This window comes from Triticum aestivum, chromosome 5B (assembly GCF_018294505.1).
Source record: "Triticum aestivum cultivar Chinese Spring chromosome 5B, IWGSC CS RefSeq v2.1, whole genome shotgun sequence".
Classification (NCBI taxonomy): domain Eukaryota; kingdom Viridiplantae; phylum Streptophyta; class Magnoliopsida; order Poales; family Poaceae; genus Triticum; species Triticum aestivum.
The window spans coordinates 278,771,973-278,798,983 of record NC_057807.1 but is presented as its reverse complement, the minus strand read 5'-3'; the positions used below and the strand labels follow the sequence as shown (position 1 = coordinate 278,798,983).

Here is a 27,011-nt window from a genome sequence, read left to right as displayed (position 1 = left end):
TGATCTGTTTTCTTCATCATCTGGTACAATGGTATAGCCTTCTCACCCAACCGGCTTATGAACTGGCTTAAGGCAGCAATATGACCCGCCAGACGTTGAACATCATTGACACACGCCAGCTTAGCCAAGGAAGTTATGGCCTTGATCTTCTCCGGGTTAGCTTTAATGCCTCTGTTAGAAACCAGAAAACCCAAGAGCTTGCCTGCTGGCACGCCAAAGACACACTTGGCCGGGTTGAGCATCATTTTGTAGACCCGGAGATTGTCAAAGGTCTCCTTCAAATCATCTATCAAGGTTTCCTTTTTCTGGATTTCACCACAATAGCATCCACATAAGCATGAACATTGCGCCCAATCTGATCATGAAGGCAATTCTGCACACATCACCGGTAAGTTGCCTGGGCACTCTTGAGCCCAAAAGGCATAGACACATAGCAGAAGGCTCCAAAGGGAGCGATAAAAGATGTCTTCTCCTGGTCCTTAACTGCCATCTTGATCTGATGATAACCAAAATAAGCATCCAAAAAACTCAAACGCTCACAACCCACCGTAGCATCAATAATTTGATCAATACGAGGGAGAGCAAAAGGATCAGCCGGACAAGCCTTGTTTAAGTCTATGTAATCCACACAAATACGCCAAGTGCCATTCTTCTTAAGTACCAGCACTGGGTTGGCCAACCACTCAGGATGAAAGACTTCAACAATGAACCCAGCCGCCAATAGCCGGGCTACTTCTTCACCAATGGCCTTACGCCTCTCTTCATTAAAACGAGGAAGAAATTGCTTGACCGGCTTAAACTTTGGATCAATATTAAGAGTGTGCTCAACGAGTTCCCTCGATACACCTGGCATATCAGAAGGTTTCCATGCAAAGATGTCCCGGTTCTCACTGATGAACTCGATGAGCGTGCTTTCCTATTTTGGATCCAGATTAGCACTGATGTTGAACTGCTTGGATGAATCGCCAGGAACGAAATCAACTAGCTTAGTGTCATCTGCCAATTTAAACTTCAAAACTGGATCATGTTCCGTAGTTGGCTTTTTTAAAGATGTCATATCTGCCGGGTCAACATTGTCTTTATAAAACTTCAACTCCTCTGTTGTGCAGATAGACTCAGCATAAGCAGCGTCACCTTCTTCACACCCCAAAGCTATCTTCTGGCTTCCATGCACCGTGATGGTCCCCTTGTAACTCGGCATTTTGAGCTGCAGATAAACATAACAAGGTCGTGCCATGAACTTGGCATAAGCCATCCGTCCAAACAGAGCGTGATACGGGCTTTGAATCTTGACCACTTCAAAGGTTAATATCTCGGCCCTGGAATCATATTCATCCCCAAAGGCTACTTCCAAAGCGATCTTGCCTACAGGATACACCGACTTACCAGGCACCACTCCATGGAAAACAATATTGGACGGCTTAAGACTTTTGTCAGTCAACCCCATACGACGGAAAGTATCATAGTAAGGGATATTAATGCTGCTACCTCCATCCATGAGTACCTTAGTGAACTTGTACCCTCCAACCTGAGGTGCCACCACCAAAGCCAAGTGACCCAGATTATCAACCCGGGACGGGTGATCCTCTCGACTCCACACAATGGGTTTCTCAGACCATCGCAAGTAACGGGGAATCGTCGACTCAAAGGCGTTCACAGCCCTTTTATGGAGCTTCTGACCCCGCTTACATAAACTCATGGTGAAGACGTGGTACTGCCCACTATTCAGCTGCTTTGGATTATTTTGATAACCAGATTACTGCTGTTGATTCCCCTGGCCAGACTGCTGATGAAAAGCTCCATGGTTTCCTTGATTGCCTTGGAAACCGGAATTAGAACCGCCTCCACCGTAACCCGGACCATGAGAGCCGGAACCTGAGCCGCCGCCCGGCCCATGATTATCCTAGAAAATATGGGAATTCCTGAATTCCTTCATGATGTAGCAATCCTTCCATAGATGAGAGGACGGCTTCTCACGCGATCCGTGATTAGGACACGGCTGATTCAACAATGCTTCGAGGTTGATTTTTGACCCTTTAGCCTGAGCCAGCCTTCCCTTGCGCCGCTGGTTATAATTCTGCACGCCAGTGTTGGCCACGAAGTCCGAATTCCAATCAGCTTTGTGCTTACCATTGCCACCCTGTTGTCCTTTCACACCGCTACTCTTCTTTCCCTTACCCAGCTTTTCCTCATCAGACTCGGGGTCCTTGGTACTATCAGAGTCGGCATATTTGACAAGATCCACCATGAGCTCCCCCATATCATTACAGTGGCACTTAAGCCGCCCAAGCTTCTGTTTAAGGGGCATAAAACGACAATTCTTCTCTAACATTAAGACTGTTGATCCGACGTTGATGTGATCCGATGAGTGCAGGATAGCCAAAACCCGGCGCACCCAATGGGTTGTTGACTCACCCTCTTCTTGGACACAAGCATCCAAATCACAATTGACATAGGCTGCTTGCACATATCTTTAAAATTCTGGATAAAACGGGCTTTTAACTCGGCCCATGATCTAATGGAGTTGGCTGGCAGCCCTTTCAACCAAGTACGGGCCATTTCTTCCAACTTCATGGCGAAGTACTTAGCACATGCCGCATCATCAACATCCAACAGCTCCACCGCCATCTCATAACTCTCAACCCACGCTTCGGGGGGTAAGTCAGCTATGTAGTTGGGCACCTTACGAGGACCCTTAAAATCCTTGGGTAAACGTATGTTACGTAAAGCTGGCACTAAACATGGCACTCCCAAGAATCTAGAGGTTAGACCTATCTCCACCGAAGTTGTCGGATAAACCGGAGGGTGCTGATGAGCTGCTTGCTGAGCCGCCAACTCAGCCTCTCGACGTGCTCTGCCCTTGTCCACCAAATCTCGAGCACCATCACGCGCCGGGTCATGTCCACGAGGCTGGTTACAGCGCCTGTCACTGCTTGAAACGGCCGATGAGTCAATGTGTCTGCTATAATCCGGCTCAGTCGCGGGGTTGAGTGAATCCTCTCATGACTGTAAGAATAAGCCGCCTACTGGGCCACAGCTGTCTGAAGCAATTCTCCGGCTCGTCGTATTTCCATTACTGCTGGCGATTCACCTTCAACCGGTAGAGCCGCCAGTCGAGTTGCTGTAGCAATCATATTATCCAAAGGGTTAGAATAATGACCTGGCGGCGTTGGTACATACTAAGGCGGAGCAGTATTCAAACGGGGAGGCTACGTCATGCGCGGCTGAGCCGGCGCTCCAGCCCCCGGTACCTCAGTCGTCCGATTTACCACCGGCGGGTCACCGGTTCCCGCTCCAGGCGTGTTGAAGAGGTTCTCGACTCATAAACCGGGGGTAGATGACTCCGGTGTCTCCTCCTCATGACCTCATTTGAAGCATTCTGATCCAACGTGAGCTGGAAGAACTCTGACTGAATCCGCTGCGCCTGAGCATCTAAAGCAGCCCGCTCCATGGCCATCCTGGCGTTCTCTGTGTTCAGCCCCTCCTTGGCCTGTGCTATCTCATCACACAACTTTGCAACCTCCGCGTTATGTTGAACTTGATTTGCCGGGTTAACCTCCGTTGTTAACAATGTTGTCAGATTGTCCAATAAGTCGGTCAGGACCTGAGCCGGTGGGCGCACAGGGCCTCCTGCCCCGGCAGCCGTTGCTGGCCCAGAGATCATTGCTGCTGCAGTCATAGAATTCTGCGCTGGCTGGGTTCCGGCCATGAAAATTGCAACCCTGTTCGGCGGCTCATAGGGGTCCCGAATACTGTCGCCATCAGAATAGCCCCCAAGCCAGCCATCTTGCAATTGGTATAATGACTCAGTTTCACCAGTGGACAACTTACCATCAGCGTAGACGACCGTCTCACCACCAGACACAGATCCATCCTCAGATTCCGCCCCATGGATGAATCCCATGAAGGCACACTTCACGGCGGGCTGAACTCGGGCGGGTCACGCACGCTGAGCCATCTCGATGATGTCGGTGCATATGTCCGGCTCAGGGGCCGTTTCGCTGATCTTGCCGATGAAGACGTGGATTCCGCCGAAGGGGACCCGGTACCCGTACTCAATTGAGCTGGCCTCGGGGCCCCAGCCTGCATCGTCGATGTAGAGCTTACCGCGATGAATCTTGGTCATCCGGCCCACAGCGTATCCCTTGATCCCTTCGAAGCTGCCCTTCAAGAACTCGAAACCACCGTGCGCTAGCCCCACGGTGGGTGCCAACTGTCGTGGAATTGTCACGGCAGATGTCCTAGTGTGAGGACTTAGTCGTGGAGCCATCGCAACTAGGTTAGCTTAAAGGGGTTAAATGAGACAAAGGACACAGGGAGTTTATACTGGTTCGGCCCCTTGCGGTGAAGGTAAAGGCCTAATCCAGTTTGAGGTGATATTGCTTGTGTTTCGATTACCAGGGAGCGAATACGCTTGACCTAGCTTTCGATCTCTTGTTTCTTTCCCTAAACCACCGCCGGGTCGTCCCTTTATATACACAGGTTGACGCCCAGTGGCTCACGGAGTCCCGGTCGACTCATAAACAACGTGTCCAGCTCGGTGACTAATTACCCTTGCCTTACAATACAAGTCATGCATATATGGCGGTTTACACCTATGGGCCTTAAGTCACCTCTTGGGCTTCGGGCCCTTATCAAGTCTGCTTCATGAACCGCCATCTTCAACATCATCATGGGCTTTGTCTTAATGAACCGCCATAGGTATAACCCGGCCCCTCCTGGGCGGGTCATACCCAATAGTTATATCCCAAACAAGGAGGAAAGTAGAACTTAATGAGGTAGTTGTACCTTCTCTCGAATTGGAGAGTAGCACATCAGAGAAATCCGTTCCCGTGATGTCTACACCAACTAGAGAGGAAGCTAATGATAATGATCATGAAACTTCAGATCAAGTTACTACTGGACTTCATAGGTCGAACAGAGCATGTTCTGCACCAGAGTGGTACGGTAATCCTGTTCTGGAAATCATGTTATTAGACCATGGCAAACCTATGAACTATGAAGAAGTTATGATGAGCCCAGATTCCGATAAATGGCTTGAGGCCATGAAATCTAAGATAGGATCCATGTATAAGAACAAAGTATGGACTTTGGTTGACTTGCCCGATGATCAGTGAGCCATAGAGAATAAATGGATCTTCAAGAAGAAGACTGACGCTGATGGTAATGCTACTGTCTAGAAAGCTTGACTTGTCGCGAAAGGTTTTTGACAAGTTCAAGGAGTTGACTACGATGAGAATTTCTCGCCTGTGGCGATGCTTAAGTCTGTTCGAATCATGTTAGCAATTGTCGCATTTTATGATTATGAAATCTAGCAAATGGACGTTAAAACTGCATTCCTTAATGGATTTCTTAAAGAAGAGTTGTATATGATGCAACCAAAATGTTTTGTCGATCCTAAAGGTGCTAACAAAGTGTGCGAGCTCCAGCGATCCATCTATGGACTGGTGCAAGCATCTCAGAGTTGGAATATACGCTTTGATAAGGTGATCAAAGCATATGGTTTTATACAGACTTATGGTGAAGCATGTATTTATAAGAAAGTGAGCGGGAGCTCTGTAGCATTTCTAATATTATATGTGGATGACATATTGTTGATTGGAAATGATATAGAATTTCTGGATAGCATAAAAGGATACTTGAATAAAAGTTTTTCAATGAAAGACCTCGGTGAAGCTGCTTATATATTGGGCATCAAGATCTATAGAGATAGATCAAGACGCATAATAGGACTTTCACAAAGCACATACCATGATAAAGTTTTGAAGAAGTTCAAAATGGATCAGTCAAAGAAGGAGTTCTTTCCTGTGTTGCAAGGTGTGAAGTTGAGTAAGACTCAGTCAAAGAAGAAGTCTGAATCTAGATATGTATTGAGGGTGGGAGCAATTAGCTAGAGTAGCTCCATGCACAGCATTGTAGACATAGAAATTTGCAAAATACATACAGATTTGAATGTGGCAGACCCGTTGACTAAACTTCTCTCACAAGCAAAACATGATCACACCTTAGTACTCTTGGGTGTTAATAACATAGTGATGTGAACTAGATTATTGACTCTAGTAAACCCTTTGGGTGTTGGTCACATGGCGATGTGAACTATGGGTGTTAATCACATAAAGATGTGAACTATTGGTGTTAAATCACATGGTGATGTGAACTAGATTATTGACTCTAGTGCAAGTGGGAGATCGAAGGAAATATGCCCTAGAGGCAATAATAAAGTTTTTATTTTATATTTCCTTATATCATCATAAATATTTATTATTCATGTTATAATTATATTGACCGGAAACCTTGATACATGTGTGAATACATAGACAAAACACTGTGTCCCTAGTGAGCCTCTACTTGACTAGCTCGTTGTTCAAAGATGGTTAAGGTTTCCTAACCATGGACATGAGTTGTCATTTGATAATGGGGTCACATCATTAGGAGAATGATGTGATGGACATGACCCATCCGTTAGCTTAGCATATTGATCGTTCAGTTTTATTGCTATTGCTTTCTTCATGTCAAATACATATTCCTTCGACTATGAGATTATGCAACTCCCGGATATTGGAGGAGTGCCTTGTGTGCTATCAAACTTCACAACGTAACTGGGTGATTATAAAGATGCTCTACAGGTATTTTCGAAGGTGTTTGTTGGGTTGGCATAGATCGAGATTAGGATTTGTCACTCCAAGTACTGGAGAGGTATCTCTAGGCCCTCTCGGTAATACACAACATAAGAAGCCTTGCAAGCAAAGTGATTAATGAGTTAGTTGCAGGATGATGTATTACGGAACGAGTAAAGAGACTTTCCGGTAATGAGATTGAACTAGGTATGAAGATACCGATGATCGAATCTCAGGCAAGTAACATACCGATGACAAAGGGAATAACGTATGTTGTCATTACGGTTCGACCGATAAAGATCTTGTAGAATATGTAGGAGCCAATATGAGCATCCAGGTTCCGCTATTGGTTATTGATCGGGAAGGTGTCTCGGTCATGTCTACATAGTTCTCGAACCCGTAGGGTCCGCACGCTTAACGTTCGATGACGACTTTGTATTATATGAGTTATGTGATTTGTTGACCGAATGTTGTTCGGAGTCCGGATGAGATCACGGCATGACGAGGAGTCTCGAAATGGCCGAGAGGTAAAGATTGATATATAGGACGATAGTATTCGGATACCGTAAGTGTTCCGGGGGTACCGGGTACATATCGGGTCACCGGAAAGGGGTTCCGAGCACCCCCGGCAAAGATATGGGCCTAATGGGCCAAGAGGGGAGATGCAGCAGCTAGCAAGGGCTGCCGCGCCCCCCATATGGGTCGAACCAGAGGGGAACGGAAAGGGGAAGAGAGAAGGGGGGGGAGGAATTCGGCCTCCCCCTTCCTTCCCTCCTCCCTCCTCTTTCCTTCCCCCTCCGGTGAAAAACGAAAGGGGGGCGAATTGGACAAGGGCCCCAAGTAGGATTCCTCCTACTTGGGGCGCCCCCTTGGCTACTCCCTCTCCCTCCCACCTATATATATGAGGGGGGAGGCGCCTAGAACACACAATAATATCTATTAGCCATGTGCGGTGCCCCTTTCCACAGATTACACCCTCGGTCATATTCTCACGGTGCTTAGGCGAAGCCCTGCGCGGATCACTTCACCATCACAGTCACCATGCCATCGTGCTGACGGAACTCATCTACTTTCTAGACACTTTGCTGGATCAAGAGTTCGAGGGACGTCATCAAGCTGAACGTGTGTAGAACTCGGGGGTGCCGTACGTTCGGTACTTGATCGTTCGGAACAAGAAGAAGTTTGACTACATCAACCGCGTTGTCAAACGCTTCCTCCTTCGGTCTATGAGGGTATGTAGACACACTCTCCCCCTCTGTTGCTATGAATCTCCTAGATAGATCTTGCGTGAGCGTAAGAAATTTTTGAAATTGCATGCTACGTTTCTCAACAATAAGTCATTTTGACCTAGAAAAAATAAGGAGAGGACTTTCAGGACGGAGCGTCGCCGTCTTGAGGCGGAACTTGGGCAGGAGCACTTTTGCCCTCCGGCGGAGCGATTCCGCCGGGGGAACTTCCCTCCCGAAGGGGGAAATCATCATCATCATCATCATCATCACCACCAACAACCCTCTCATCTTGGGGAGGCCAATCTTCATCAACATCTTCACCAGCACCATCTCCTCTCAAACCCTAGTTCATCTCTTGTGTTCAATCTTTGTACACGAACCTCAAATTGGTACCTGTGGGTGACTAGTAGTGTTGATTACGTCTTGTAGTTGATCACTATATGGTTTATTTGGTGGAAGATCATATGTTCGGATCCATTATGCTATTTAACACCCCTCTGATCATGAACATGTTTATCACTTGTGAGTAGTTACTTTTGTTCTTGAGGTCACGGGAGAAATCATGTTGCAAGTAATCATGTGAACTTTATATGTGTTCGATATTTTGATAATATGTATGTTGTGATTCCCTTAGTAGTGTCATGTGAACGTCGACTACATGACACTTCACCATATTTGAGCCTAAGGGAATGCATTGTGGAGTAGTTAATAGATGATGGGCCGCTAGAGTGATAGAAACTTAAACCCTAGTTTATGCGATACTTCGTAAGGGACCGATTTGGATCCAAAAGTTCATTGCTATGGTTAGATTCTATCTTAATACTTTTCTCGTAGTTGCGGATGCTTGCGAGGGGGTTAATCATAAGTAGGAGGTTTGTTCAAGTAAGAACATCACCTAAGTACCGATCCACCCACATATCAAATTATCAAAGTAGTGAACACAAATCAAGCCAACATGGTGAAAGTGACTAGATGAAATTCCCGTGTGCCCTCAAGAACACTTTGCTTATTATAAGAAACCGTTTTGTCCTGTCCTTTGCCACAAAAGGATTGGGCTATCTTGCTCCATATTATTTTCCATTACCGTTACATGCTCGTTACAAATTATCCTGCTACCAAATTATATGTTACTTACAATTTCAGCGCTTGGAGACATTACCTTGCTGAAAACCACTTGTCATTTCCTTCTGCTCCTCGTTTGGTTCGACACTCTTACTTATCGGAAGTACTATGATTGATCCCCTATACTTGTGGGTTATCAGGTCACCACACAAATCGCACGAAGCTTCTCCGACAATGGTCGGCAACCCACGGTCGAAGAGTTCGCAGTCGCCGAGAGCTTTTGAGCAGCCGTCCGTTTGTTCGTGGCATACCTTACCATGATGGAGCCCGTCCAAGCCCATACTGCGACCGCCCACACCCAGCTCATGGTGGCCTTTTCCAAAGAGATGGTGGACATGGATGGCGAGATGCTTGTGGGGTATGGTGTGATGGATCCCATGCATGGATCCCCTTCCCCGGGAGATCGTCGGGCGTGAGCTGGACATGGAGGAGGCGGCAAAAATCGATGAGCACCAGCCGGAGTAGTACTCTTTGTTTAGAGCGCCGGTCTTTAATTTTAGATCAGCTAGCTCTATTTAATTATTGAACTTGTTCAATTAAGAAGTGTGGGTGTGCTGTAGGCTCTTTTGTGTACCCAAATTATGCAATGACATGGATGACTACTGTAACTAGGGAAATTCAGACCAAAATTTGCATGTTCAAACTCATCACATACGGGGTAAGCTATATGAATCATTTGTGATGTTCACATATCATACAAAGTGCCGAATAAGGGACCGTGTCTGATGACACTTTGCGCGCCAGTTTTTCGCTGCACCGAGCCAAAATTTTCGGCTTCTGCGGAAATATCTACCTCCCCTGCACCCTCCCCCTGACCAAAAGTCACATTTCCCCTATTTTCGCCTTCCTTTCCAAGTTCAAACCTTCACTGCTTGCTTGTAGTGCCGCCACCTCGCCGATGACCCTCCTTCACGCTGCTCGGCCACGTCGATCTAGGCAGGTAATCCACACCCGACCCCCATCCTCCTCCTCCTCCTTCTACATCCCACATGCCCCGGCCACCGGCGCGACACCTTCCACCCAAATCACCAACCCATACTCCAAATAAACGCTGCCCTAAGCTATGGTGCACGCAGCACAGCCAGGAGCTCAAGGAGCTTTTGGCAACGGAGAAGCAAATCGCGGTTGCACGCACTGATGAGGTCATGATGGTTGCCATTCGTGCTGACCCCCAGATCTTGAAGGAGCACCTCGCCGTCGAGGCCACCGTCGATGCCTCGCGCACCGACGCCGCCACGCGGTTGGCTGCTTTAAATGATAGTTCGTGGCATTTTCTCGAGGCCACCGTTGGTGTCTTCGACAAAGACTACGAGGTGTTTTCTCAGCGTGCCTGTGCTTACCTCAACTCGAGAGCCAGTAGGTTGGTGCCCGAAGCGGCTTAGGCAACTTACCACTACGAGGAGGGCACCCACGATGTGGAGGCCTCGCCCTCTTCCAAGTCCAAGGAGCCAATCGTCATCGATATCTCCGATGATGAGGAGTAGCTTGTCTTATTAGCTCACTATAATGAGCTAAGTTCAGTTAGCTAGCTACGCCGGTTAAGCTTGTTCGGTTCACCTGTTGCGTGTGTTGCTCCTGCTTTTCCTTAACAATTTCTAGTGAATTGTCCTATGTACTTTTACCATGCAATCTGATCCTCTAGTATATATGTTCTATATGTGGTGCAATGTGGTGCTCACCTATAACTGTTTGGTTAATTTGTTGTCGTGTTCAGTTAACTGTTTGGTTCAATTCTGCAATGTGATGTTCAATTGTTGTGGGTGCAATTTTGTATTGTCTTCCATGTGAGAAATAAATCGACTTTGGTTGTACAAAATACATGAGCAACAAATAGAATTGCTATATTTCCAAGTTGTCAAACATGCTTTGTTTGGTTAATTGTCTGATCTTCTAGTATGTTATGTAATGTGGTGCTCAGTTAATGTTTGGTTCATTTGTTGTGGTGTTTAGTTAACTATTATGTTCAATTCTGCAATGCGATGTTCTATTGTTGTGGGTGCATTTTTTTTCTTCCATGTGAGAAATAAATCGATTTTGGTTGTACTAAATACATGAGAAACAAACATAATTGCTATTTCCAAGTTGTTAAGCATGCTTGGTTTGGTTAATTGTCTGGTCTTCTATTAGGAGTATGTTATATTGTGTAATGTGGTGCTCAGTTAATGCTTGGTTCATTAGTTGTGGTGTTTACTTTACTGCTTGGATCAATTCTGCAATGCGATGTTCAATTGTTGTGGGTATAATTTTATATTGTTATGCATGTGAGGAATAAATCGAATTTGGATGTACTAAATACATGACAAACATATACAATTGCTAAATTTCCTAGTTCTTAATCATGCTTGGTTTGGATAAATGGTTTTTCCATGTGGCTCGAATTAACCTGCTGAATCTGCAATGTGTTTAATTTTCATCAACATATTTTACGGATAGTATGCCAACCCTCACTTAACCTGATCAATAAGTATCTTATATGTGTTGCAAGGAAACCATGGGAAGCACTGAGGTTTACAATCGAGGTTTGCACATTCATGGTCCTTTGTCTAATAGCATATTATTTTGCAATTGCAAGAACCATTCTAATATTTAGGTTTTTATAAATTTGGTCTTGCACGTGTAGGTCTTGCTGTCATAGGTTTTGACCCACTGTTCGACCCATTTTGCATATGGGGTGTCAATGAATATCAGTCAAGTCAAGAAACTCAGAAAGATTGTTAGGATAAAGAAACTAGTGACACAAAACAACAAGATCTTTATCTGCACAATGAAGAAGACATCAGTGCACTACAAGATGGTATTAACTATTATACCTTGTCTTTTTTATTCCTTTGCACCATTTCCAAATTTAGAGAATATATTTATGCATATCTTTGTTTTCAGGCCTTTCCAAAGCAGTTCAATGACGATTACCTCTCAAATCACCTATATGGTCAGGAGGCGAGGAAGGAATTCATACAACACCCACGGTACAATATTGAAGCCTTTCTTAAGAGGACGAATGATGGACGTTCAATCATCCACGGGCACTGGCCTAAAGTTGCAAGTACCTTCAACATCAATGAAGGCTCAATATTCACCTTCCGCTTCAGCAGTTTGGCACATAAGATTCATCTGTCTATCTACAGTCTATGATGCTAATTTCCAAAGGTTATAGATGTTGCATCTGAAAGTTGGTGCTGGTGCAGTTGTGTAATGGGGTAGCTAGCTATATGCCTATATGGTGTAACTGAGTGCTGAAGCTATATGATGTTCTACTCTGATGTATTTCAATTATGAAATCCTGGTCCCATAATAAAAATGAAATATATTGTGTGCTTAATATGAAATGTCAATTTGATTACTAAATGGATTAAAAATAATAGGCCAATTAGCATGCTAATTGGGGTTTTCTATTGCAAATGGTTATTGAGACAACACCGTGGGCGATGATCTCAGACAACCCACACAGTTTCTAGGAAGAAAACGTGTTTGATCAATGAACAATCACACACGACTTCCTCTTGAAAACTATTTGAGTTAGGCCATCTTTCACAAACATTTTCGACATAAAAAGTGTGTGTCATGGACAGCCTATGCCACACAGTTTCTTCTATGCACCGTGCGTGATGCACTCAATAACGCAAATGATAAAATTGTTAATATCGTCTGCAATGGCAACGCTACCACGGACGGTTTGATGAGGAAAATTGTGTGTGATGTACGTGCGAACGAAAACGTTTGCCTAGGAGTCATCGTGGGGATGTACATACGAACATAAATGTACTTCTTGGATTGACTATGTGGGATGTACATACGAAGGGAAAGGTTTCTCTAGGATTCACTGTGTGGGATGTAAATACGAACGAAAACTATTGGGCCTGTATAATTGTATGTGATGGCTAGCCCGATTGCGCACGAGCTCATTTTGCCCAGCGTGTGTGACCGGAGGGCCTATCCCCGACGGATTTCTGGGTCATGTGGAAAGGACCCCCCCTATCGCACACACTAGCAAGACGACGGTTTAAAATGTCATCGCAGAAAGGGGTTAAAAATTATTTGTATAGAAGCTCATTGTACCAGTGATTTGTGCTCTTTTGATATACAAGTTTTGGAGCTTCCTCTGGTTCTTCTAGTTCTAGTTCTAGTTGGTCCTAGTTGACTAATTAGAGCTAGCCTAATACTCGTGTTCTCATAATTAGAAGTCCAATGTGGTTCTAATCTCCTCCCTCTAAATCTCGGGCGACGATTAGCTGTAGATGGCGAAGCACTGTCGGATCGTGAAGGCTGCACACTTGCAACCAAGTAGAGAGGTCGTGCTTTCGGTCTTCAGTTCGAGGGACTGTTTGTGGGCGGTTCGCGGGATCATTCATCGAGTGTTCGAGGACTCCAAGTACGATCTACACTGACACGTTCATCTTCCACTACAACTCGGTGACGGTAATGATCGGGATCACAACCCATTATGCATCTTTATATTGATCTTGGGCGTGCGTAGGCGCGAATTTTTTGTTTTCTACTACGTTTCCCAACAACCCGATTGTCGACCGCCGGGCACTCGACCGGAGACAAGTGGAGCAGTCGGCTATGCCTCCAGTCGTCCGCTGCTAGGATACCTCTCGGTCACGATGTCATTATGGTGGCAGTTACCTAGTGGTGGAATAATCTAGTTAAGTATGGCAGTTACCAGTATTACATGCCAAAAAAATAGTCGCCACACCTAAGGCTATGAATATCATTAATACCAGTCCATTATGTACCCCTACCTGACGCACTCCATAAAATCCGGGAGGGAAGCCACGGGCAGAAGGTTGAGCACACTTACATTTTACCTTACGCTAAGAGCAAACAGCACCACAGGAGTAGGGTATTACCTCCACAGCACCCGAACCTGTATAGTTTCTTGAGCGTACTCCCAACCGCACCGTTTGCTAGATACGATTGCCTCTACATCCATACCCCCTACTATTGTCAGGATTATATCCACGATGCAACACATGTCAACTCAAAGAAAGAGTTCGATGGAAAAAAATTCCTCAAGTTTACGATATCAAATGTTTTCATACTGCCCCCTGTACTTATTCAATGGAATTTTTTATGCTCCAGTGATACTTTCCTCCTCACTTTTATGAAGTACAGAGATAGTTTCAGTTGTAATGATTTTTTTTTCTTTTTGAAAGAGAAGGTTCTTTTGCACTGCACAATTCATTGTCTAAGTTTTCCATTCAAAGACAAGAAAGAGATGAACTGAGTCCACAATCTAAGTCTAAGTTTTTAGAACCGCCCAACTGTTTTACTCGTGAAGAAAGAATTTTACATTCAACCTAACGAAACTGAAACAGATGAAACCGTTCAAAACGTCGAGTACACGCGCGCTAGTTTAGTTTTTTTTTCTGTTTCCACACACTCTTTTTTTGTTTTTTTTGTTTTTTGCTTTATTTTTGTATTGTTGTTTATACTTTAAAATATTCTAAATATATATATTATAAAAAACACTCTACAAAAAATATTTGAAAAATGTTGAACGAGTATTTGAAAATTGTTGAAAAAATATTTGAAAACATTTAATAAGTATTAAAAAATATTGAACAAGTATTTAAAAAATGTTGAACAAGCATTCAGACAATGTTGATCATCTATACAAAAAATGTTGATCACTTACTAAAAAAATGATGAATTTTTTTGATCATGTGTATAAAAATGTTAATCAAGCATTTTGGAAAAATTGTTGAATAAGTATTTGAATAATATTAATCAAGCATTTGGGAAATGTTAAATGTGTATAGAAAAAAAGTTGACCATGCATTACATAAATAATGAAAGAAATTGATCATGCATATAAAAATGTTAATCAAGCATTTGAAAAAAATGTTGAACAAGTGTTTGAAAAATGTTAATCAAGTGTTTGAAAAATACTAAATGTGCATACAAAAAAATGTTGACCATGTACTCAAAACATGTCAATCTTTTTATTTGAAAACTATTGAACAAGTATTTAAAATAATGTATACAAAAAATGTTGACCATGCATTAAGAAAAACTTTAAAATGTATAGACTAATGTTGACCATGTATTCGCAAAATATTAATTATTTATTTGAAAAATGTTAAAACTGTGTATAGAAAAAAATTTCGACCACGTATTAGAAAAAGATATGATTTGTATGGCCACAAGCGGAAGGAACGGCCATACGCGGCGGCCACCGGACAGGGGACCAATGAACGGAGCGGCAAAAGGACAAAAACAGGGAAAGAAACTGGTTATTTTTTCAAATGGAATAGAGAATGACTTTTACTAATCCTTGGTTGGACTTGTTTCCAAGTTAACGTACATGTATGTAGCGATGGCATATCCAAATTATGATATGTTCTTCTACATCACTCTAGCAAAAACAAATATATGCTATCCATGCTTTTTGTCATGATTTATTTTACTTTTTATGCTACTGTTCTGCCATGAACAGCCAAGGAGTTTGGGTAGACCAAAAAACTACTCCCTCAATTCTCACTAGTACAAAGTCGAGTCACTTATTTTGGGATAGAGGAGTATATATGACTCTATCATTCAAGTCTGGTGGTTGGATAAATACTTGTGTCGTCGACTGTTTTGCAAAGCTCGAGAATAAAGATCAGCTCAACCGAGAAAGAAAAGGCCTTCTACCAAAGAACGAATTAGTTGAACACATAGTTAGCATAGAGGACATAGTCAACATATATTTCGTGTTATATTCCTCAATTTTCTTTTCATTTCAACGAATCTTCCTTTCTAACTGTCAAACACTTTAAAAAACAAACATGCAGGAGAAGCTAATGAACCCAATGCAAAATCCTTTAGATCCTGTAAATCAACTAATGTCGGCTTCAGCTTGTTGAATGCTTCTTTGGTAAGAACAGATCTTACCAAAACTGCTGGTATAGAATTTGATTATAATAGAGTTTCCAAATATTTTGTTCCCTTTTTACAAACATATAGGTAAAATGCATGTATTCAAGAAAAAACAATGGATATTAATCATTGCTAACTCCAGAGCCAATTTTTTGATATTAGAACCCTTACTACAGCGGCGATACATTTTTACCAACAATTAGTGCAGTAATTCACAACTTCAAGGCTTTGTTCACCGCTGCATACGAAACTTCTACTTCTCGGAATATAGGAAATTTGGAGTAAGATTTGTACACGTACCCAAGGTCAATTTCAGGTGCATTTTTCATGCAACTCTTCCCTATTCTTATATGGCTAACAACCAACTCCTTTGTTCTATCTCCTCAAAAAGCAGATATACAATATTTTTAATTCCCCAAATTTTCGTCACGGTTTTATTTGCAGGTATGACTCAGGAATTTTCATTCTTCAATATATTAGCAACTACAAAGGTCTCAATATGGAGGGTGCCTCCAATGTAATTACCTACCAATTTCTCCAATGAAGGCACTTTTTTTCCTTTTTGACATTCTTTGAAACATAACCAAAGCAGTAGCACTAAAATAAAACTGTAATTTTTTAAATACTGAAGGACGATCTACATGCTCTCCATGAGAAATTTCTTTTTGAGACTGTCAGTTGCAAGGACAATGAAATTCAGTTGCCATTGGTAACTTCTTTCCTCTAGCGACATGTAAGTTTTCTAGTTCTTTTCAATCGTAGATGGGATGGAAATCCTACTTTCTTAGACTTTGAGCCTAATTGGTTTGGTTCCAATAATTGGCATGTCCATTGTTGGCAAGTCTAAAAATTGGGCTCTCAATTTGTTGGCTACCAATTGGCTCTTGCCCATCTCTCAAAAAGTTGCCAATTTTTGGCAACTTTTGGTTTTGCCAAATGTTGGCTTGCCAAACTTTGGCAGCGAACAAATTAGCCTCTTTGTTCTTTGTATTGCGCAGTGGAAATAATTTCATGTAATCACATTTGTTCTTCAACAATTCTTTCGTATATTCAAGTGAAGCTTTCAAGGCTAATATTTTTTGTTCTGCATATGAGCTCACAAGTTTAGGTAATTTTAAGATCTGTAGTTTTTTACTAAATAACAATGGATAGTGTAACTGTTTTCACCTAAAGAATTCAATGGAAAAATATTTGCACATGTATTTTTCTTCCAAGGAACATGCGTTTTCACCTTTTTTTTCTTAACAATTTACCTATCCAAATATTTTTTTTCTATTTCCAACGAACTTATTTTTTATTTTATTCTATACGGTTTCATCGCTATTATTACTTTCAACTTCAAGGAAAATTACACTACAAACAACAATTTTTAACTCAAAGAAAGAGTTCCATGGAAAAATGTTTCTTCAAGTTTAATCCGGGCCAACGATATAATATGTTTTCATGCTGCCCCAGTACTTATTCAATGGAACTTTTTGTGCTCCAGTGATACTTTCGTGCTTGCTTTCATGAAGTGCAGAGATAGTTTCGGTTGTAATGAATTTTTCTTTCTGAAAGAGAAGGTTCTTTTGCACTACACAGTTCACTGTCTAAGTTTTTCATTCAAAGACAAGAAAGAGATGAACTGAGTCCACAGTCAAGTCTAAGTTTTTACAACTGCCTAACTGTTTTACTCGTAAAGAGACAATTTTACATTCAACTTGACGAAATTGAAACAGATGAAACAATTCAAAACATCGAGTACACATGCGCTAGTTTAGTTTTTTGTTTCTTTTCTGTTTCCACAGGCTCTTTTTCTGTTTTAGTTTTTTGCTTATTTTTGTACACTTGTTTATACTTTAAAATATTTTAAATATATATATTACAAAAAACACTCTACAAAAAACATTTGAAAAATGCTGAACAGGTATTTGAAAAATGTTGAACGAATATTTTAAAAATGTTGAACAAATATTTGAAAAGGTTTAATAAGTATAAAAAAATGTTGAACAAGTATTTGAAAAAATGTTGAACAAGTGTTCGGACAATGTTGAACGTCTATACAAAAAATGTTGATCACTTATTAATAAACTGATGATTTTTTTATCATGTGTATAAAAATGTTAATTAAGCATTTGGAATTTTTTTGAAAAAGTATTTGAAAAATATTAATCAAGCATATGCGAAATGTTAAATGTGTATAGTAAAAATGTTGACCATGTATTAAATAAATGATGAATTTTTTGATCATGTATATAAAATGTTAATCAAGCATTCGAAAAATAAATGTTGAACAAAATTTTGAAAATAATAATCAAGCGGTTCATAAATATTAAATGTGCATAGAAAAAATGTTGACCTTGTATTCAAAACATGTTAATCTTTTTATTGGAAAACTATTAATCAAGCATTTAAAAAAATGTTAATAATATATACAAAAAATGTTGACCATGCATTAAGAAAATGTTAAAAATGTATAGAAAAATGTTGACCATGCATTGGGAAAATGTTAATCTTTTATGTGATTTTTTAAAATTGTGTATAGAAAAAAAATGTTGACCATGTACAAAAAAGGTATGATTTGTATTGAAAAAATGTTAGAGGTGTATTAGAAAAATGTTGTTGCCATATACAAAGAAGGTAGAATAATAATGAAAAGAACAAAGGAAACCAAAAATAGAAACGAAATAAAGAAAATCAAAAAAGTAAATAAAAAACGAAGAAACAAAATGCAAAAATGAATGAAAGAACAAACGGAGAAGAAAAAAGAAAAGGGAAAAAGGAAAAAAAATTATGAATAAAACGGCTCGCGCAGCCTCAAGTAGGACGCGCCCTTAGTTCTTACCATGAAAGGAAGTTGGGCGGAGTGGGCTTTCTCCCTCCTCGCATTTCCTCTACTCTTTTTACGACTATATGCGCGTGAAAGGGCCGGCCAATACGACACCGCGGGGGGGGGGGGGGGACCTTCAGTGATAAATAGTTGCTGCGGCTCCCTGTGGATATGACGACAACTCCTATCGGACACTTCAGGTGCCCGAACCTCTCCCTGGCGCTCGCAACGGTGCCCAGTTGGGTCGCCCCACGAATCGCGCTCAGCAGCGAACACAAAAGCTCGCAAAAAAATTGGAAAAAGATAGCTCCAGGTCTCGAACACACGACCTTCGAGTTCGCAGACGAGTCAACTAGCCACTCGACCTATCATGCAAGTGGTGATCATTAACAGCGGCTAACGTCCAATAAATAATGTCGCCGCGCTATTCTATTTCATAGATTTTTTTGGAAAAAGATCGCGACATTGAAATAGTTCATGGATTTTTAAAAATGTCCTTCATTTTGGGAGAAAATTACACAACCCTGAAATAAGTTCATTGGTTTTCAAAAAAGGTTCATCAAATTTAGAAAAACGTTTATTGGTTTTGAAAAACATTCATCAAATTTGAAAAAAAAGTTAATGGATTTTCAAATAATGTTCATCGAACCTTAAAATAGTTCACCGAATTTGGAAAAAACTTCATCGAATTTGAAAAAAAGTTTATCGAAATTGGAATTTTTTTTAAGAAAAGTTCATCAAGTTTGAAAAAGTTCATCAAATTTGAAAAAAGTTCATTGGATTTGAAAAAAGTCCATCGAAATTGAAAAAATTTAATAATCTTTTAAGAAAAGTTCATCAAATTTGAAAAAGTTCATCGAATTTGGAAAAAAGTTCATCGGATTTGAAAAAAGTTCATCGAAACTGAAAAAAGTTCATCAAATTTGAAAAATGTTCATCGATTTTGAAGAAAAAAGTTCATGAATTTCAAGCAAAAATATCAAACCAGGAAAAACAAAAAAGGAAAAAGGAAAAAGGAAAAAAGAAAAACCAAAAGAGGAAAGAGGAAATATGAGACAAGAAAAAGGGGGAAAAGAAGTAAGTTGACAGAGCAACAGGTTGGCGTGATGGTTGGCGACGCTTTGCTCGACAAGGAAGTCGCTGGTTCGATCCTCTTCAGGGACACCTTTTAGGGCTTAGGAAATAGGAGATGGGCCGGCCCAGCGGGGGCGCTACAGGCGCCCGTTTGCAAAATACACATTAACGGGCTCCTGCAGCTCCAAATAGGATTTGGCAGATATGACAACCATGTTTTTTGTGGGCTGTTCTAAAACCTCTCTTCGTCTGGGCTGACGGAGAAGGCTTCCTGAAGCCCGTGGAGTACAGATGGGCCACAAACTGACGAAGCAGAGAGACACTCAGGCAGCGCAAGACCAAAAATCCAAATCGAAGTGCTCCCATACCCATGTCTCAAAAGAAAAAAGAGTGCTCCAAAACCCTAGTCCATCTTGTGTATGTTTCTTATACTCTCCGTGTCCATACAGCCGCCGCCTCATGTCCTTTCCTCTTCGGGGACACCTTTTTAGCGCTTAGGAAATAGGAGATGGGCCGGCCCAGGGGGGTGCTGCAGGCGCCCGTTTGCAAAATACACATTAATGGGCGCCTGCAGCGCCAAATAGGATTTGCCGGATATGACAACCATGTTTTTTTGTGGGCTGCTCTAAAACCTCTCTTCGTCTGGGCTGACGGAGAAGGCTTCCTGAAGCCTGTGGAGTACAGATGGGCCACAAACTGACGAAACACAGAGACACTCAGGCAGCCCAAGACCAAAAATCCAAATCCAAATGCTCCCATACCCATGTCTCAAAAGAAAAAAAGAGTGCTCCAAACCCCTAGTCCATCTTGTGTATGTTTCTTATACTCTCCCTGTCCATACAGCCGCCGCCTCCTGTCCTTTCCTCTTCGGGGACACCTTTTTAGCGCTTAGGAAATAGGAGATGGGCCGGCCCATCGGGGGGCGCTGCAGGCGCCCGTTTGCAAAATACACATTAACGGACGCCTGCAGCGCCAAATAGGATTTGCCGGATATGACAACCACGTTTTTTTGTGGGCTACTCTAAAACCTCTCTTCTCTGGGCTGACGGAGAAGGCTTCCTAAAGCCCGTGGAGTACAGATCGGCCACAAACTGACGAAACACAGAGACACTCAGGCGGCCCAAGACCAAAAATCCAAATCCAAGTGCTCCATACCCATCTCTCAAAAGAAAAAAAAGAGTGCTCCCGAACCCTAGTCCATCTTGTGTATGTTTCTTATACTCTCCCTGTCCATACCGCCGCCGCCTCCTGTCCTTTCCTCTTCGGGGACACCTTTTTAGTGCTTAGGAAAAGGAGATGGGCCGGCCCAGCGGGGGGCGCTGCAGGCGCCCATTTGCAAAATACACATTAACGGGCGCCTACAACGCCAAATAGGATTTGCCGGATATGACAACCATGTTTTTTTGTGGGCTGCTCTAAAACCTCTCTTCGTCTAGGCTGACGGAGAAGGCTTCCTGAAGCCCATGGAGTACAGATGGGCCACAAACTGACGAAACACAGAGACACTCAGGCGGCCCAAGACCAAAAATCCAAATCCAAGTGCTCCCATACCCATGTCTCAAAAGAAAAAAAAAAGTGCTCCCAAACCCTAGTCCATCTTGTGTATGTTTCTTATACTCTCCCTGTCCATACCGCCGCCGCCCCCTGACCTTTCCTCTTCGGGGCCACCTTTTTAGCACTTAGGAAACAGGAGATGGGGCGGCCCAGTGGGGGGTGCTGTAGGCGCCCGTTTGCAAAATACACATTAACAGGCGCCTGCAGCGCCAAATAGGATTTGCCGGATATGACAACCATGTTTTTTTGTGGGCTGCTCTAAAACCTCTCTTCGTCTGGGCTGACAGAGAAGGCTTCCTGAAGCCTGTGGAGTACAAATGGGCCACAAACTGACGAAACACAGAGACACTCAGGCGGCCCAAGACCAAAAATCCAAATCCAAGTGCTCCCATACCCATGTTTCAAAAGAAAAAAGAAGTGCTCCCAAACCCTAGTCCATCTTGTGTATGTCTCTTATACTCTCCCTGTCCATACCGCCGCCGCCTCATGTCCTTTCCTCTTCGGGGGCACCTTTTAGCGCTTAGGAAACAGGAGATGAGCCAGCCCAGTGGGGGGTGTTGCAGGCGCCCGTTTGCAAAATACACATTAACGGGCGCCTACAGCGTCAAATATGATTTGCCGGAAATGACAACCATGTTTTTTTTGGAATGCTCTAAAACCTCTCTTCGTCTGAGCTAACAGAGGAGGCTTCTTGAAGCCCGTGGAGTACATATGGGCCACAAACTGATGAAACACAGAGACACTCAGGGCGGCCCAAAGACCAAAAATCCAAATCCAAGTGCTCCCATACCCATGTCTCAAAAGAAAAAAAGAGTGCTCCCAAACCCTAGTCCATTTTCTGTATGTTTCTTATAGAGTAAAATGCAAGGGCGGTCCTAATTCTTTCCCAGAAGTGTCGACTGGGTCCTAATTCTTTCAAAATGCACATCTGGGTCCTAAATCTTTCTAAGTTGTTCATCCGAGGTCCTAATTTCGACTGTCCGCCGCTAACCAGCTCGCGTGGCGCTTTGACCGCTGCCACGTCGACTCGAGGGCCCACGCGGGATAGTTCCCGCGGTTGGAGGTTGGTAATTTAAGCAGTTTGGCCCCTGGAGTTTGTCCTCTCTTCATTCCCCGGTCCCTAAGTCTTCTGCTTGCTCTCTCCCTCTCTCTGGTGCCGCGCCGTCGCCGCCATGTCCGCCGCCGCTAGCTCGTCTGCCGTGAAGCACCGCGGGAAGAAGACTGCCCAAGCGCCTGCTCCACCTCCGGCGTTAGCCCTTTTCTCGCCGCCCATCTCATCGCCGGCTGCCGCGGGTATGCTGCCGTTGGTACCATGCCCTAGCTGCCGCATTTGATCTACAATTCGTCTTGTGTCAAAATCGAAGGCAAATCCTGGCAGGACTTTCTACAAGTGCCCCAATCACCATGTAAGATCTTCTTCAAACCAATCGATTTGATGTTTCTGTGTTTCTTTTTGACTGAATTTTTTTTGCTCAATTTCTATCAGATTCAACCAAATCCTTGCCAACATTACTATTGGGAAGATGGACCAGACAACTATTTTGATTTTTTGGTGAGAGCTGGGTATGTCAGCCGTGGATTGAGCAGTTTAGATTCGGCTGGTGTCATTGCAAGTGAAGAAACAGAGGTGCAAGATGCTTGTGCAGGAGCAATGCATAGCACTGTCGAGATTGTGGCATATGCAGAAGCAATGCAGAAGATGAATGAGCTCATTTTTCTCTGTAGGAGTATTCTCAGTGCACTTGTTGTACTGATTGTAGTTGTGATGTATGTAGGATTTAAGAAGTGATGTGTTAGTATGATGTATCTAGTGATCAATGCTTGTTGGTGTATCCAGATGTTGATGATTTACTGTTGCAATGAAATTGAACTAAAATTTGGCAGCATCTTAATGTGACACCCATCAATGCATATAATGGGCCTACAAGCTAGCAGAAAACCCCTTTTGCATGCATCTAAGGACATGTAGCAGTTATCAAACTTTCCATTGTTTGCATGCACAAGCATGGTACTGCCAGGATTTGATCTTCTGATTTCAGCTGCAAAGTCCCACAGTAAATTATACTGCTCAAGTTCATCTCCATGAATTATCTTTAGTGCAATCCTCCTTGCTCTAGCTAGCTTACTTCTAGTAGGTTGCATGTTGTAGTCCAATTGAACAAGTCTGCCAAAGTTTTGCAGTGTCATCTTCTCATCTGCTCTAAATGTTTCCACATACTTGCCAGCCAAATATCTTGCTGTAAATTGCTTGAGTGCCCACTCTCTTTCACATGTATGCTCACCCACATACTTCTTCACAACCCATGCTTTGGTCCTGCTGTCAGGTGCAGCAAATAAGAACCAGGGACAATCTCCAACACAACCTGCCCTTATCCTCGTGGGCCCTCGAGTCGACGTGGCAGCGGTCAAAGCGCCACGCGAGCTGGTCAGCGGCGGACAGTCGAAATTAGGACCTCGGGTGAACAACTTAGAAAAATTTAGGACCCAGATATGCATTTTGAAAGAATTAGAACCCAGTCGACACTTTTGAGAAAGAATTAGGACCGCGCTTCCATTTTACTCTTTCTTATACTCTCCCTGTCCATACCGCCGCCGCCTCCTGTCCTTTTCTCCCTCGCCCCGAGACTTCCTAGGTGCGCCGCCGTGCGAGGCTGCTGGCTGCCGGCCACCACGGCCAGCCAAGAAGTACAAAAGCGTCTCTGACGAGCACGGCGGTACCGCCTTGCCTAGATCTCTTATCTCTGAGGTTGGCGCCGCCTCGTTCGTCGTCTCCGCCATCGCCGTTGTACAGCTGCCGCCGTGCCAAACCATACCTGACAGTTTTCCGTCGCCCTGGTGAGTTCTTACCCTCTCCCTGGAACAGTTTCTTCCGCACACTGTTGCTGCCAAATTTGGGCGAATTTTAGGTTCCGACTACTGTCCTTTGGGTTCTTGTGAAATTTCAGCATATTGTAATATTATAAATCTGCCGCAATATTGATTTATCTTGTTTCTCTCTTCCCCCACAAGACTGGGAAACACTAAGCAGATCAGGTTGGGATAGATTAAATTCAGAACGAAGATGTGCTCCATGATCCGAAGGTTTGTCCATCTAATTGTTCACGATGTCAAGGGTGGGGCTGGTGGTGGTGGTTACGCCCTGCGGAACATTGATACCAAGCCGCTCTTTGCGGGTATTGGTGGTGGCAGCACGAGTATGGCAGTCACTACTCGATTACCACGCCCAGCTGCCTTCTTTGAGTCTGCTAACACGGACAATAACAATCACACAGAGTTTTTCCTCCTCGGCAGCAAAATTGTTAGTGTCAACATGAACCGGCGCACAGTCTTGTATGACAGTTTGACTTCGGGTATATCTGGTGGACCTGACCTGCGGCATTGTAAGTTCGTCCACCCTGCCTGGGCAGCAATACGAGGCAAGCTCTACATCACCAACATGTTGCCACACAACTACGGCAAGCCCTGTTTAGAGGCACTGCGTTTCGACGACGAGCTTGAGGATTGGCTGTGGGATCTGCTCCCCTCGCCGCCCTTCTTTGACGAGCCGTTCAGGAGTGATAACACCATACAGTGTTACGCAGCCGGGGATGAAGAGAAGATGTGGATATCAACATTGGGCAGAGGCACCTACACCTTCGATGCCGCTACTGCCACATGGTGCAAAGAAGGTGGCTGGACGCTGCCTTTTGAAGGCCGAGTGCAATATATACCTGAGTATGGCATCTACTTTGGATTCTCCAAGAGATTGAACAAGCTGTGCTCGGCTGAGATGATCGCTGGAGCTAAGGCCTCGGAGCCCCCGGTGCACAAGCAAGTATGGGACAATGTTGATGTTTACGTTGGTGAGGGTTGGCATTTGGCCCATTCTTACCTCACCTATCTTGGTGAGGGCAAGTTCTGCGTTACAAGGTTCTATGACACTAGGCGTGAATGGGATGACTGGTGCATTCCTCTGAGCAATGTTGCTGTCATGTCGGCTCTCGAAATGAGACTTGATGCCAACACAGGCGAGCTCAAAATGATCAGAGGGGCTTCCACCCGTTACAAGTTCCCCGACGCAGTGCACGGCTGGGCTCTGTGAGCACCGACACCCACCTTCCGGCCCAATGTACTTCTGCTATAACATGTGAACATGCATGTAATGCCCCAACAAGAATATATGATCAATCTGTGGCACACAGTTGGTTATATTTTTCAAGTGAAATTTGACAGGCTTATCACTTGTTATTGCACCAACAATCGAGTGTCCATGTCGCTATGGTGTTTGTGTTCACATGTCACCCTTTTTTTTTGTATAATTCAACTCGTGTAATGTTTCAGATTCATGATGTGGACCTCTATTCGTATAACACTGTCACTTTTTCAACTTTCAGAAGTGGGTTTTCACCCTTCTTATAAAGGGCTGAAAGTAGACCGGGTTGTGTGCTGACAGATTCAATTGCTTACTCTATGCACCTCGCGTCTTACAATAAAAAGCATATGAGAGCAACGCTGGGTATGTGTTTCGTTACTTTCGTTGGTTTTTGTCTCCATGCATCTGTGGCTCAACTGGGCAGTCTGAGTGGATACATGCAAAAACTGATGTGCATATAATTTGGGAGCACAAAGTTACAGTACAGTCTGAGTGGATACAGGCAAAAACTGATGTGCATATAAATTGGTAGCACAAAGTTACAGTATAGTACATAGGTATAGATCTATCCGTCTACGTGTAACACGGAAGTTCTGTGAAACAACAAGATGAAGTTTACGGAAGTTATGTGAAACAACGAGACAAAGCTAGCGGTCAAATTTCAAACAGTCAAGCGTGTGCGATGGATTGTTGAATTTTCTCGAAACCACCACATGAACCACTTAGTATGATATAAGAGGGAGGTACAGATATACTCGATAGTTTGCGAAACAACGAGATGAAGTTAGTGGTCAAAGTAATTTTCAAAGGGTCAAGCGTGTGCACTGGATTTGTCGAATTTCCTCGAAACCATCACATGAACCGAAAGTGCTATTCTAAGCTCGAGCTTAGATGCACCCTATATCTCAGTCGTCCAATGGTGCTAAGATTCGCAACAGTCTGTGAATATTTCTATGTATTTTGATTAGTATATCTGAGCTATCTCTGGGCTAGGGTCCACGCACCTGCTACATTTAATGCCACCGTCGCGTCTAGACCCCCACGGCTCAGACGGCCGTTCAAGTTATGGGCTACGGCTCAAGTCTCATCAGCGGCCCGTTGTCCACCAATGATTTTTAAAACCGGTGTACAATGCTTGACCGACCACTGTATCCATTCACTACCTCCTCAACCCTTCATTATCTCCTAACTTGAAGATTCACACACCAGCTACTGCCAGACCGCGAAGAACACCTCCGGGCAGCTCGTCGGAATCACTGCTGACTAGGTACATCGCCCCCACCCGATCTTCATGTTCTGGCTATATTGTTTTGGTAGATCAAGGTTCTTTCTACTCAAATCAGCTGTTCATGCATTTTTCGGCCAGTATGCAAAACTGTATTCTATCAAATATAATTAAGGTATTGATTAGAAGTAAGATCTCATGCTCGACCATCTATTTAGCACTGCCAGATCTAATCAATTATTTAACCATTTACCCTCTTTCAGGGTGTACACTAGCAGGTCTAACTAATTCATTCACAAATATCAACCCATGCAGCAACGTCAATCAAGTATTCTGATCAATCAATGATTTCCCCCTGCATACAAAAACTTGCTGAACAATTTTTCTG

The 27,011-nt window shown here is 43.3% G+C and overlaps 1 protein-coding gene across 1 annotated transcript; it reads left to right on the top strand.

Moving 5' to 3' along the window:
* Positions 1–23,841: 23,841 nt before the first annotated feature.
* LOC123111376 (uncharacterized) lies at positions 23,842–25,723 on the top strand. The gene is made up of 2 exons (XM_044532163.1): positions 23,842–24,101; positions 24,276–25,723. Exon 2 carries the CDS (start codon positions 24,328–24,330, stop codon positions 25,345–25,347), a length of 1,020 nt encoding a protein of 339 aa, XP_044388098.1. The 5' UTR covers positions 23,842–24,101; positions 24,276–24,327; the 3' UTR covers positions 25,348–25,723.
* The last annotated feature ends 1,288 nt before the right edge of the window (positions 25,724–27,011 follow it).